Source organism: Heteronotia binoei, unplaced genomic scaffold (assembly GCF_032191835.1).
Source record: "Heteronotia binoei isolate CCM8104 ecotype False Entrance Well unplaced genomic scaffold, APGP_CSIRO_Hbin_v1 ptg001265l, whole genome shotgun sequence".
In the NCBI taxonomy this organism is placed as follows: domain Eukaryota; kingdom Metazoa; phylum Chordata; class Lepidosauria; order Squamata; family Gekkonidae; genus Heteronotia; species Heteronotia binoei.
Window position 1 is genome coordinate 144,462 of NW_026800217.1, and position 13,300 is coordinate 157,761.

General features: G+C 51.5%; 1 protein-coding gene and 1 non-coding gene across 2 annotated transcripts in view; one reads left to right on the forward strand and one right to left on the reverse strand.

Annotated features, from left to right (window-relative positions):
• Positions 1-13,300, forward strand: part of LOC132590952 (phosphatidylinositol 3,4,5-trisphosphate 5-phosphatase 2-like) — a 145,273-nt gene that overhangs the window by 116,670 nt on the left and 15,303 nt on the right. The window contains 6 exon segments of the mRNA XM_060263863.1: positions 414-512; positions 2,947-3,097; positions 4,078-4,184; positions 6,338-6,440; positions 9,751-9,947; positions 10,079-10,196. Of these exon segments, the coding sequence (XP_060119846.1) occupies positions 414-512; positions 2,947-3,097; positions 4,078-4,184; positions 6,338-6,440; positions 9,751-9,947; positions 10,079-10,196 (775 nt within the window).
• On the reverse strand, positions 721-792 carry TRNAP-GGG (transfer RNA proline (anticodon GGG)). Its single transcript has one exon. It is a non-coding gene; the product is annotated as a tRNA-Pro (tRNA).

Consider the following 13,300-nt stretch of genomic DNA (forward strand, 5'->3'; position numbering starts at 1 on the left):
GAGGACGGTGCCCACGTGAGCCCCACTGTTTATTTGGGGCAGAGCAGTGAAAGAACCTTGGCAAACTGGGCAGCCTGGGGAAAGGAAGATATAGCTGCGCAGGGGTCAAAAGCTGTTCCCAAATATGCTGGAAACTCTTCGAAGCCCTGCAGCGGCCACCCCTTCCCTGTTTCCCCTCTTTTCCTTCCGTTGTCTCCACCCGAAGTACAGTACATTCCTTGAAAATGCAGAAGTAAGCCGAATTTCGCAAGCCGCTGCCAGCTCCTGGGCTGTGTTCTGTTTACCTAATTTATTCCGAATGCAGAATAATTATGGGTTTCTTTGGAACAGGCTCGGTGTGGGAGGGTGGGGCATGAAACACTCCCTCGCTATGGGGCAATGATAACTCTTTCCTACCCTCTGCCTCCACACAGGCCTTGAAAGCTCTCCAGGATATGAGTTCCACCCCACAGTCTGGACTCGGCCAGCCTTCGTCCCGAAAAGCGAAGAGCTTTCCTGTGCAAGCCTTTGAGGTAACGTGCTCCCCACTCTCCAAAAGTTTTTGGGTTTTTTTGCCCTCTAAGCCAGGAGTCTGCATTATTGAACATGAACGTATGAAGCTGCCTTATACTGAATCAGACCTTTGGTCCATCAAAGTCAGTATTGTCTTCTCAGACTGTCAGCGGCTCTCCAGGGTCTCAAGCTGAGGTTTTTTCACACCTATTTGCCTGGACCCTTTTTTGGAGATGCCAGGGATTGAACCTGGGACCTTCTGCTTCCCAAGCAGATGCTCTACCACTGAGCCACAGCCCCATTCATGGCTCTCCAGAGTCTCATGTGGAGGTTTTTCACACCTATTTGCCTGGACCCTTTTTTGGAGATGCCGGGGATTGAACCTGGGACCTTCTGCTTCCCAAGCAGATGCTCTACCACTGAGCCACTGTCCCTTATTACAGTTCTGAGGTAGCTCTGGCAAAATTCAGCTTCCAAAAAACGTCAGTTTCCCATTTACAGGACAGGTTTCTAGCCCCTGTGAATTTAAAAGGGGTTGATAGGGGCCTTACGCGGCCTGGGACCAACATACCTGCGGGACCGTCTCCTTCCATATATGCCCAGGAGGTTTTCTACGTTAGCTGTGCTGTGAGGTGTAGTCCGTTGAATGGTGGTGTATGTGGAATGCCTCTTTGATTGTGCTGCCTCGAGATAGTTTACGATCCAGTCGTCCACCTGGTATTCTCCATTCGATGCCCTCCCCATCATGACCCTTTATGGCACTGTAAGAACAGAAGAGAAGCCATGTTGGATCAGGCCAATGGCCCATCCAGTCCAACACTCTGTGTCACACAGGGGCCAAAAAAACCTGGTGCCATCAGGAGGTCCATCAGTGGGGTGAGGACACTAGAAACCCTCCCAAGGTTGCCCCCCCAAGCATCAAGAATACAGAGCATCACTGCCCCAGATGTAAGAACAGAAGAGAAGCCATGTTGGATCAGGCCAATGGCCCATCCAGTCCAACACTCTGTGTCACACAGGGGCCAAAAAACCTGGTGCCATCAGGAGGTCCATCAGTGGGGCGAGGACACTAGAAACCCTCCCAAGGTTGCCCCCCCAAGCATCAAGAATACAGAGCATCACTGCCCCAGATGTAAGAACAGAAGAGAAGCCATGTTGGATCAGGCCAATGGCCCATCCAGTCCAACACTCTGTGTCACACAGGGGCCAAAAAACCTGGTGCCATCAGGAGGTCCATCAGTGGGGCGAGGACACTAGAAACCCTCCCAAGATTGCCCCCCCAAGCATCAAGAATACAGAGCATCACTGCCCCAGATGTAAGAACAGAAGAGAAGCCATGTTGGATCAGGCCAATGGCCCATCCAGTCCAACACTCTGTGTCACACAGGGGCCAAAAAACCTGGTGCCATCAGGAGGTCCATCAGTGAGGCGAGGACACTAGAAACCCTCCCAAGGTTGCCCCCCCAAGCATCAAGAATACAGAGCATCACTGCCCCAGATGTAAGAACAGAAGAGAAGCCATGTTGGATCAGGCCAGTGGCCCCTCCAGTCCAACACTCTGTGTCACACAGGGGCCAAAAAACCTGGTGCCATCAGGAGGTCCATCAGTGGGGCGAGGACACTAGAAACCCTCCCAAGGTTGCCCCCCCAAGCATCAAGAATACAGAGCATCACTGCCCCAGATGTAAGAACAGAAGAGAAGCCATGTTGGATCAGGCCAGTGGCCCCTCCAGTCCAACACTCTGTGTCACACAGGGGCCAAAAAACCTGGTGCCATCAGGAGGTCCATCAGTGGGGTGAGGACACTAGAAACCCTCCCAAGGTTGCCCCCCCAAGCATCAAGAATACAGAGCATCACTGCCCCAGATGTAAGAACATAAGAGAAGCCATTTTGGATCAGGCCAACGGCCCATCCAGTCCAACACTCTGTTTCACACAGTGGCCAAAAAACCCAGGTGCCAGCAGGAGGTCCATCAGTGGGGCCAGGGCACTACAAGCCCTCCCACTGTGCCCCACCCCCCAAACACGGAGCATCACTTGCCCCAGACAGAGAGTTCCAACAATACACTGTGGCTAATAGCTACTGATGGACCTCTGCTCCAGATGTTTATCAATTCCCCACTTGAAGCTATCTATGCTTGTAGCCGCCGCCACTTCCTGTGGCAGTGAATTCCACGTGTTCATCGCCCTCTGGGTGAAGAAGGACTTCTTAGAATCATGAGTTGAAGGGACCTCCAGGGTCTCTAGGCCAACCCCCTGCACAATGCAGGAAACTCACAAATACATCCCCCCACCACCACCACAACAATTCACAGGATCTTTATTGCTTCCTTTTATCCGTTCTAACCCGACTGCTCAGCAATTTAATTGAATGTCTGCGAGTTTCTCTGTGTTTTCAGTGTGTTTGCAGAAGGGCCTCACAGCTCTTGTCCCCTCCCCCAATGTTGTCCTCAGGTGAAGCTGGACCTGACCTTAGGTGACCTCACCAAGATCGGGAAGTCCCAAAAGTACACCTTGAGCGTGGACGTGGAGGGCGGGAAGCTGGTGGTGCTGAAGAAGCAGAAAGACTCTCAGGAAGACTGGAACACCTTCACCCATGAGAAGAGTAAGTGGGCGTTTCTCTCACCTACCCTGCTATTCCCCTCCCTAAATCTGGGTCTCCACTGCCCCCCTTGGTCTCCTGTCTCCATCACATAAACATATAGAAGAAGAAGAATATGATGATGATATTGGATTTATACCCTGCCCTTCACTCTGAATCTCAAAGTGGCTTACCATCTCCTTTATCTTCCTCCCCCACAACAGACACCCTGCGAGGTGGGTGGGGCTAAGAGAGCTCTGACAGAAGCCACCCTTAAAGGAGAGCTCTGTGAGAGCTCTGGCTTTTGTTTTGTTTTTTCCCCATTCCCCTTTTCCTAAATAAAATGAAGAAATCTCTATGCTGAATAAGTATTGATCTGCCGTAGAAGAGCTAGATTTGAGTCTACTGGCAGTTTAAGAGACCGACAAGGGAAGGTTTTTTTGGGGGGCGGGGTTGCCATCTTCTGGGTGTGGTGGATGGTGGAACAAAGAGGCAAGTCACCACAGAATTGCAAACAAACCACAACCGAAAAGTTGTGATGATGCAATTGCTAATATTTGCGACAGTACACAAAGAGAACAAGCTCCTTGATGTCGGCATCATACAACATCACTGTCTTGAATCCAAAAGGATTTTAATAGATGCAAAGGTGCTCCAGCTTCAACTACATTGAATGCTTTGCTTTTTTGAATCTCTTTTTGCTTTGCCTTTTTAATCTCAGTAGGTTCTGTTTGGTGGCGACCTTCTGTTATATTTTTAGGCGTCTAGCATTTGGATTGTTTCCTCCTGTTTTATTGTATCGTTATGCCGTTAAAGGTTAGTTTGATCGACTGCTTGACTGTCACGCCATCCACTGGCCGTGAATTCCAGAGTTTAATTCCTTGTTGAGTAATTTTGTCTGATCCTGAGTCTGCTAACTTCATTGGATTCCCCCTGAGCTCTGGGATTATAGGGGAGGGAGAAAAAGTCCGCTCTGCTCTCATCTGTCCCGTCTTTCTCTCCAGTCCGCCAGCTGATAAAGTCCCAGCGGGTGCAGAATAAACTGGGGATCGTCTTCGAGAAGGAGAAAGACAAGACCCAACGGAAGGATTTCATCTTTGTGAGCGCCAAGGTGAGTCCAGGGCTGCTGTGTTTGAGGCTTTATCCGCCAGTGGGCGGGCACCAGTAGCCTGCCATCTGTTGGCACCTGGCATGTTGAGATGCTAACATCTTGTTCACTTGCTAATGGAGGAGAGGCTACATCCGGGCACAAAGAGGCCACGGATGCTGTGTTTCTCTGTGGTGATTAGAAAGGCAAGTTGATGATCAGGCATGACTCCTTCTTAAGAACATAAGAATTGCCCTACTGGAACAAACCAGGGATCCATCTAGTCTGGATGGCTGAGGTTGCCTCCCGGCACTGGGATGCAGAAGTTTACTACCTCTGAATGTGAAGGCTGAGAACGTAAGTCCATAAGAATATCAGAAGAGCCCTGCTGGGTCAGACCAGGGAGGGTCCATCTAGTCCAGCCTCCTGTCTCACACAGTAGCCAAACAGTTCCTCTGGAGGGCCAGCAACAGGGCAGAGAGGCCGAGGCCTTCCCCTGAGAAGAACATCAGAAGAGGCCTGCTGGATCAGACCAGGGAGGGTCCATCTAGTCCAGCATCCTGTCTCACACAGTGGCCAACTAGTTCCTCTAGAGGGCCAACAACAGGGCAGAGAAGAAGAAGAAGATATTGGATTTATATCCCGGCCTCCACTCCGAAGAGTCTCAGAGCGGCTCACAATCTCCTTTACCTTCCTCCTCCACAAAAGACACCCTGTGAGGTGGGTGGGGCTGGAGAGGCCTCTCACAGCAGCTGCCCTTTCAAGGACAACCTCTGCCAGAGCTATGGCTGACCCAAGGCCATTCCAGCAGGTGCAAGTGGAGGAGTGGGGAATCAAACCCGGTTCTCCCAGATAAGAGTCCCCACACTTAACCACTACACCAAACTGGCCAAGGCCTTTCCCGATAAGAGCATCAGAAGAGCCCTGCTGGATCAGACCAGTGAAGGTCCATCTAGTCCAGCCTCCTGTCTCACACAGTGGCCAACCAGTTCCTCTGGAAGGCCAACAACAGGGCAGAGAGGCCGAGGCCTTCCCCTGAGAAGAACATCAGAAGAGCCCTGCTGGATCAGACCAGGGAGGGTCCATCTAGTCCAGCCTCCTGTCTCACACAGTGGCCAACTAGATGGAGGGCCAACAACAGGATAGAAAAGCTGAGACCTTTCTCAGATGTTGCCTCCTGGTCCTGGGATTCAGAGGTTGACTGGTCTCTGAATGTGGAGGTTCCCTTAAATACCATGGCTAGTAGCCACAGATAGACCTTTTCTCCACGAATTGGTCTAATCTCCTTTTAAAGTCGTCTTTGGCTATGACCATTACTAATCTTCAGGCAGGGAATTCCACATTTTAATCAGTCTCTGGGTTAACGAAGTATGTGTCACCTGAGGTGTCAGTTGGCAACTGAAATGGATTAGTGCATTTGAGAAAACAGCAGTGCCCCCCCACGAAAAAAAAATCTCTTCACAAGAACCAAGGAGCTCTTCCATTTCCTTACGGACCACCTGTCTTCCAGGAAGAAACTTGGAAAGGAAGAAGAAGAAGATGATATTGGATTTATATCCCACCCTCCACTCCGAAGAGTCTCAGAGGGGCTCACAATCTCCTTTCCCTTCCTCCCCCACAACAGACACCCTGTGAGGTAGATGAAGATATTGGATTTATATCCCGCCCTCCACTCTGAAGAGTCTCAGAGGGGCTCACAATCTCCTTTCCCTTCCTCCCCCACAACAGACACCCTGTGAGGTAGATGAAGATATTGGATTTATATCCCGCCCTCCACTCCAAAGAGTCTCAGAGTGGCTCCCAATCTCCTTTCCCTTCCCCCCCCCACAACAAACACCCTGTGAGGTGGGTGGGGCTGAGAGGGCTCTCACAGCAGCTGCCCTTTCAAGGACAACTCTGCCAGAGCTATGGCTGACCCAAGGCCATGCTAGCAGGTTCAAGTGGAACCGCCTCTTTTCCACAGCGAAAAGAAACTGGTTTTCAGAGGATCTTGCTTGCCGTGGGAAAGAGGCGGGACAAGCCGCAGCCCTGCCACCACTTGTGCAAAATCAGACAAAAGCATCTGGGGGAAAAGGGCTCCGAGACCAGAACAAGCCTAATGGTCAAGGTCTCTTTGCGTGCCACGGTACATGTAGCATGTTCTCCTGCTGACTGACCTCCTCTTTCTCCCTCTCTAGAAACGGGAGGCCTTTTGCCAGCTCCTGCAGTTGATGAAGAACAGACATTCCAACCAGGACGAGCCAGACATGATTTCCATCTTCATCGGTACTTGGAACATGGGTGAGTATCGCTGCCGGGTAAAGGGGGCAAGCTCTGCAACTTTGCCCTCTGAGGAGGGGGAGCGGATTCCGATCCATGAGCGTGTTTCAGCCAGCAACCCCTTACTTGGTATGTCCAGAAAAGGAGTCAGTGGTGCCCATGAGCATCTTGTCGAGAGCCAGTTTGGTGTAGTGGTTAAATGCATGGGTTCTTATCTGGGAGAACTGGGTTTGATTCCCCACACCTCCAGAGGAGGACGACGAAGATGGTGAGGGGTCTGGAGACCAAGTCCTACGAGGAAAGGTTGAAGGAGCTGGGCATGTTTAGCCTGGAGAGGAGGCGGCTGAGAGGTGATAGGATCACCATCCTCAAGTACTTGAAGGGCTGTCCTAGAGAGGATGGGGTGGAATTGTTTTCTGTGGCCCCGGAAGGTAGGACTAGGACCAATGGGTTGAAATTAAATCCAAAGAGTTTCCGGCTCAACATAAAGAAGAACTTCCTAACCGTTAGAGCGATTCCTCAGTGGAACAGGTTTCCTCGGGAGGTGGTGGGCTCTCCTTCCTTGGAAGTTTTTAAACAAAAGCTTGATGGCTATCTGACAGCAATGAAGATCCTGTGAATGTAGGGGGAGGTGTTTGTGAGTTTCCTGCATTGTGCAGGGGGTTGGATTAGATGACCCTAGAGGTCTCTTCCAACTCTATGATTCTATGATTCCACTTGCAGCTGCTGCAATGGCCTTGGGTCAGCCATGGCTCTCACAGAGCTGTCCTTGAAAGGGCAGCTTCTGTCAGAGCTCTCTCAGCGTCACCCACCTCACAATGTGTCTGTTGGGGGGGAGGAAGGTAAAGGAGATTGTGACTACTCTGAGACTCTTAGATTCAGAGTATAGAGTGGGATATAAATCCTATTTCTTCTTCTTCTTCTTGGGAACCCGGCCATAATGGAATCTTGAGATATCACGAAACTTCACAAATGAGTGACTTCCTGTGTGAGCCTGGAGCCAAGTGGGGAGGGGGCCCTCTTTATGCTATAACCAGTGTTCCCTCTAGGCTGAATTAGTGTGAGCTAGCTCATAGTTTTTTAGCTTTTGGCTCACACCTTTTTGTCTTAGCTAAGGACAAACGGCAGAACAAGCTAATTTTATGCAGTAGCTCATGACTTTAAAGCCAGTAGCTCATGAAGTAGAATTTTAGCTCACAAGACTCCACAGCTTAGGTCAGGGGTGTCGAACTCTTTTGTTATGAGGGCCAGATCTGATATAAATGAGACCTTGTTGGGCTGGGCCATGTCGGGCCAGGCCGTGTGTGGACCTATTTAAGATTAGGTAGCAAAGATATGCAGTTTATAAAAGACACCGACAAACGCAATATCTTTTTTTTTTTTTAAACTTAGAACACGCTTAAACGTTAGCACTTGTTGGTCTTAAAGGTGCTTTGCGAGCCAGTTTGGTGCCGTGGTTAAGTGTGTGGATTCTTATCTGGGAGAACCGGGTCTGATTCTCCACTCCTCCACTTGCAGCTGCTGGAATGGCCTTGGGTCAGCCAGAGCTCCCTTATCTGGGAGAACCGGGTTGGATTCCCCACTCCTCCACTTGCAGCTGCTGGAATGGCCTTGGGTCAGCCAGAGCTCTCTTATCTGGGAGAACCGGGTTGGATTCCCCACTCCTCCACTTGCACCTGCTAGAATGGCCTTGGGTCAGCCAGAGCTCTCTTATCTGGGAGAACCGGGTTGGATTCCCCACTCCTCCACTTGCAGCGGCTGGAATGGCCTTGGGTCAGCCAGAGCTCTCTTATCTGGAAGAACCGGGTTTGATTCCCCACTCCTCCACTTGCACCTGCTAGAATGGCCTTGGGTCAGCCAGAGCTCTCTTATCTGGGAGAACCGGATTTGATTCCCCACTCCTCCACTTGCAGCTGCTGGAATGGCCTTGGGTCAGCCATAGCTCTCTTATCTGGGAGAACCGGGTTTGATTCCCCCCTCCTCCACTTGCAGCTGCTGGAATAGCCTTGGGTGAGCCAGAGCTCTCTTATCTGGGAGAACTGGGTTTGATTCCACACTCCTCCACTTGCAGCTGCTGGAATGGCCTTGGGTCAGCCAGAGCTCTCTTCTCTGGGAGAACCGGATTTGATTCCCCACTCCTCCACTTGCAGCTGCTGGAATGGCCTTGGGTCAGCCATAGCTCTCTTATCTGGGAGAACCGGGTTTGATTCCCCCCTCCTCCACTTGCAGCTGCTGGAATGGCCTTGGGTGAGCCAGAGCTCTCTTATCTGGGAGAACAGGGTTTGATTCCCCACTCCTCCACTTGCAGCTGCTGGAATGGCCTTGGGTGAGCCAGAGCTCTCTTATCTGGAAGAACCGGGTTTGATTCCCCACTCCTCCTCTTGCAGCTGCTGGAATGGCCTTGGGTCAGCCAGAGCTCTCTTATCTGGGAGAACCAGGTTTGATTCCCCACTCCTCCACTTGCAGCTGCTGGAATGGCCTTGGGTCAGCCAGAGCTCTCTTATCTGGGAGAACTGGGTTTGATTCCCCACTCCTTCACTTGCAGCTGCTGGAATGGCCTTGGGTCAGCCAGAGCTCTCTTATCTGGGAGAACCGGGTTTAATTCCCCACTCCTCCACTTGCAGCTGCTGGAATGGCCTTGGGTCAGCCAGAGCTCTCTTATCTGGGAGAACCGGGTTGGATTCCCCACTCCTCCACTTGCAGCTGCTGGAATGGCCTTGGGTCAGCCAGAGCTTTCATAGAAGCTGTCCTTGAAAGGGCAGCTGCTGTAAAAGCTCTCTCAGCCCCACCTACCTAACAGGGTGTTTGTTGTGTGAGGGGGGGGAGAAGGTAGAGGGGATTGTGACAGCTCTGAGACTCTGAGATTCAGAGTATAGGGTGGGATATAAATCCAAAATTTTCTTCTTCTTTCTTTGTATCTCTCCCATACGATTCAGGGCACTGGGCAAAGGAAGCTCTGGCTCTTTCCTTCCTTCCCCAGGGGACCAGGAGAGGAAGGAAAGAGAAGCTTGGCTCAGTAGCTCTGCTGTGTGATTGAGAGGGCCTGCAAAACAAGCTCTGCCTCCCCCCCCCCTTCCTCCCCAAGGGAGGAGCCTCAGCCAATGGAGAAATAGAGGCTTTGCTTTGTAACTCCTGTGTGATTGAGCAAGCCTGGCAAAGCAAACTGTTATGCAAAAGGAAGCAAGAGATAGAGAGAAGGAAGCAGATGACAGCCAGTTGCTCGGGGGCCTGATTCAGCCCCCGGGTCACATGTTTAAGACCCCTGGCTTAGAGGGAGTATTGGCTGTAACACACACAGCTCTGGTTGATTCCCTTCTCCCCCCTCACGCAGGCAGCGTGCCGCCTCCCAAGAACATCAACTCGTGGTTTGCCTCGAAGGGCCTCGGCAAGACGCTGGATGAAATGACGGTCACCATCCCCCACGACATCTACGTGTTTGGCACCCAGGAGAACTCCCTGGGGGACAAGGAGTGGGTGGACTTCTTGCGGGGGGTCCTGAAGGACTTCACGGAGATGGACTACCGGCCGGTAGGTGCACAAGAGCGGAGGGAGGGGTCGACTGGGGTGGGGGCATAGCCGGAGCATCGTGGTGTCACATCTTCGCGTCTCCTGGTGGCGGCATCGGCTCTGAAGTGCTCTCTCACGGGTTTCCCTTCCAGATAGCCATGCAGTCCCTCTGGAATATTAAGATTGCTGTCCTGGTGAAACCGGAACACGAGAACCGGATCAGCCACGTCAGCACCTCGAGTGTGAAAACGGGGATTGCGAACACTCTAGGTAAGTCCTATGAGGAAAGGTTGAAGGAGCTGGGGATGCTTAGCCTGGAGAGGAGGAGGCTGAGAGGTGATAGGATCACCATTTTCAAGTCCTTGAAGGGCTGTCATCTAGAGGATGGGGTGGAATTGTTTTCTGTGGCCCCGGAAGGTAGGACCAGAACCAGTGAGTTGAAATTATATCAAAAGAGTTCCCGACTCAGCATTAGGAAGAACTTCCTGACCGTTAGAGCGGTTCCTCAGTGGAACAGGCTTCCTCGGGAGGTGGTGGGCTGTCCTTCCTTGGAGGTTTTTAAGCAGAGGCTGGATAGCCTCTGTGATTAACATGTGGAAAGAGTGATTAACGCATGGAATTCACTGCCACAGGAGGTGGTGGCTGCTACAAGCATTGACAGCTTCCAAAGGACAATGGATAAGCATGTGGAGCAGAGGTTCATCAGTGGCTATTAGCCACAGCTTATTGTTGGAACTCTCTGTCTGGGGCAGTGATGCTCGGTATTCTTGTGCTTGGGGGGCAGGCAAAGTGGGAGGGCTTCTAGCCCCACTGGTGGACCTCTTGATGGCACTTGGTTTTCTTGGCCACTGTGTGACACAGAGTGTTGGACTGGAGGGGCCACTGGCCTGATCCAACATGACTTCTCTTTTGGCCATCTGACAGCAATGCAGATCCTGTGAATTTAGGGGGAGGTGTTTGTGAGTTTCCTGCATTGTGCAGGGGGTTGGACAAGATGACCCTGGAGGTTCCTTCCAACTCTAAGAGTCTATGATTCTAAGACGGGAACTCTTGGGACCAGGGAGCAGGCCGGTACAATTTCCTCTTGGAGGTCATCTATGCAGTTACATCCCATAGATCAAGTGGGTAGAAAGCAAGGCCAGAATTGGAAATAGTTCAGCGGTTGGGTGAGGAGTGCGGAAAAGGAGTGCTGGATCCCAGCTGGAAAGGGTCAGGCTCTCTCTGCTGCTTCATTTAAAGAGCTTTGTTCTGACCAGTGAGCCAGTGTTGGCGTCCTGCAAGCTGTGCTCCAGACAAAAAAGTTTACAGAATGATAGAGTTGGAAGGGACCACAGGGTGATCTAGTCCAACCCCCTGCACAATGCAGGAAACTCACAAACTCCTCCCCCTAAATTCACAGGATCTTCATTGTTGTCAGATGGCCATCCAACCTCTGTTGAAAAACCTCCAAGGAAGGAGAGCCCACCACCTCCTAAGGAAGCCTCTTTATAGAATCCTAGAGTTGGAAGGAGGAAGCCTATTCCAAAGAGGAACTGCTCTAACGGTCAGGAAGTTCTTCTTAATAGAATCATAGAGTTGGAAGGGACCTCCAGTGACATCTAGACCAACCCCCTGCACAATGCAGGAAACCCACAAATACCTACCCCAAATTCACAGGATCTTCAGTGCTGTCAGATGGCCATCTAGCCTCTAGTTAAAAACCTCCAAGGAAGGAGAGCCCACCACCTCCCAAGGAGGAAGCCTGTTCCACTGAGGAGCCTCTCTGACTGTCAGGAAGTTCTTCCTCATGTTTTGCTAGAAACACTTTTGATTTAATTTCAACCCATTGGTTCTGGTCCGACCTCCTGGGGCAACAGAATAAGAGAAGTCATGTTGGATCAGGCCAGTGGCCCATCCAGTCCAGCACTGTGTCACACAGGGGCCAAAGCCCCAGTACCATCGGAGGTCCACCAGTGGGATCAGAACTCCAGAAGCCCTCCCATTGTGCCCCGCAAGAATACAGAATATCACTGTCCCAGACATAAGAGATGTCATGTTGGATCAGGCCAATGGCCCCTCCAGTCCGACACAGCTGGCTTCCCAGATCCTAGTCCAAGGACGGCCAAACTTGCTTAACGTAAGAGCCACATAGAATAAATGCCAGATGTTTGAGAGCTGCAAGACATGAATCTCAGTTTTTTGAGAGCTGCAAGACAGGAAGGGAGGTAGGAAGGAGGGAGGAAGCAAGGAAGGAAGGATAAACAACTCTGCACCATCGTCTAGATAACAGCCCTTCAAGTACTTGAAGATGGTGATCAGATCACCTCTCAGTGGGGTGCAGAGTTCTCATAGGGCAGATATATTTATCTGTGATTGAGCTTAATTATCTTGCATTGTCCTGACCTGGATGGCCCAAGCTGCCTCGATCTCATCAGATCTCAGAATCGAAGCAGTGTTGGTCCCTGTTAGTGGTCGGATGGAAGACCAGCAAGGAAGTCCAGGGTCGCTGCATGGAGGCAGGCGATGGCAAACCATCTCCTCTTCATCTCTTGCCTTGAAAACCCCATAATCAATTACAACTTGATGGTACTTTCCACGCCCCACTCCCCACATCTTGCCTCGGAGCCATGTCATCCTTCTCTTGAGAGCAAGGCCCTCTGAGGGAACTGCCTTCTCTTCTTCCTCCTCGCCCTCTCTGATGTTTGGGGTAGTGGTTAAGTGGGTGGACTCTTATAAGAACATAAGAGAAGCCACGTTGGATCAGGCCAATGGCCCATCCAGCCCAATACTTTGTGCCACACAGGGGCCAAAACCCAGGTGCCATCAAGAGGTCCACCAGTGGGGCCAGGACACTAGAAGCCCTACCACTGTGTCCCTCCCAAGCACCAAGAATACAGAGTATCACTGCCCCAGACATAAGAACAGAAGAGAAGCCCTGTTGGATCAGGCCAGTGGCCCCTCCAGTCCAACACTCTGTGTCATACAATGGCTAAAAAACCACATGCCATCAGGTCCACCAGTGGGGCCAGGACACTAGAAGCCCTAGCACTGTGCCCCCCCCCCCCAAGCACCAAGAATACAGAGCATCACTGCCCCAGACATTAGAACATAAGAGAAGCCATGTTGGATCAGGCCAATGGCCCCTCCAGTCCAACACACTGTCACACAGTGGCCAAAAAACCACGTGCCATCAGGAGGTCCACCAGTGGGGCCAGGATACTAGAAGCCCTCCCACTGTGCCCCCCCAAGCAGCAAGAATACAGAGCATCACTGCCCCAGACATAAGAACATAAGAGAAGCCAAGTTGGATCAGGCCAATGGCCCATCCAGTCCAACACTCTATGTCACACAGTGGCCAAAAACGCCAGGTGCCATCAGGAGGTCTACCAGTGGGG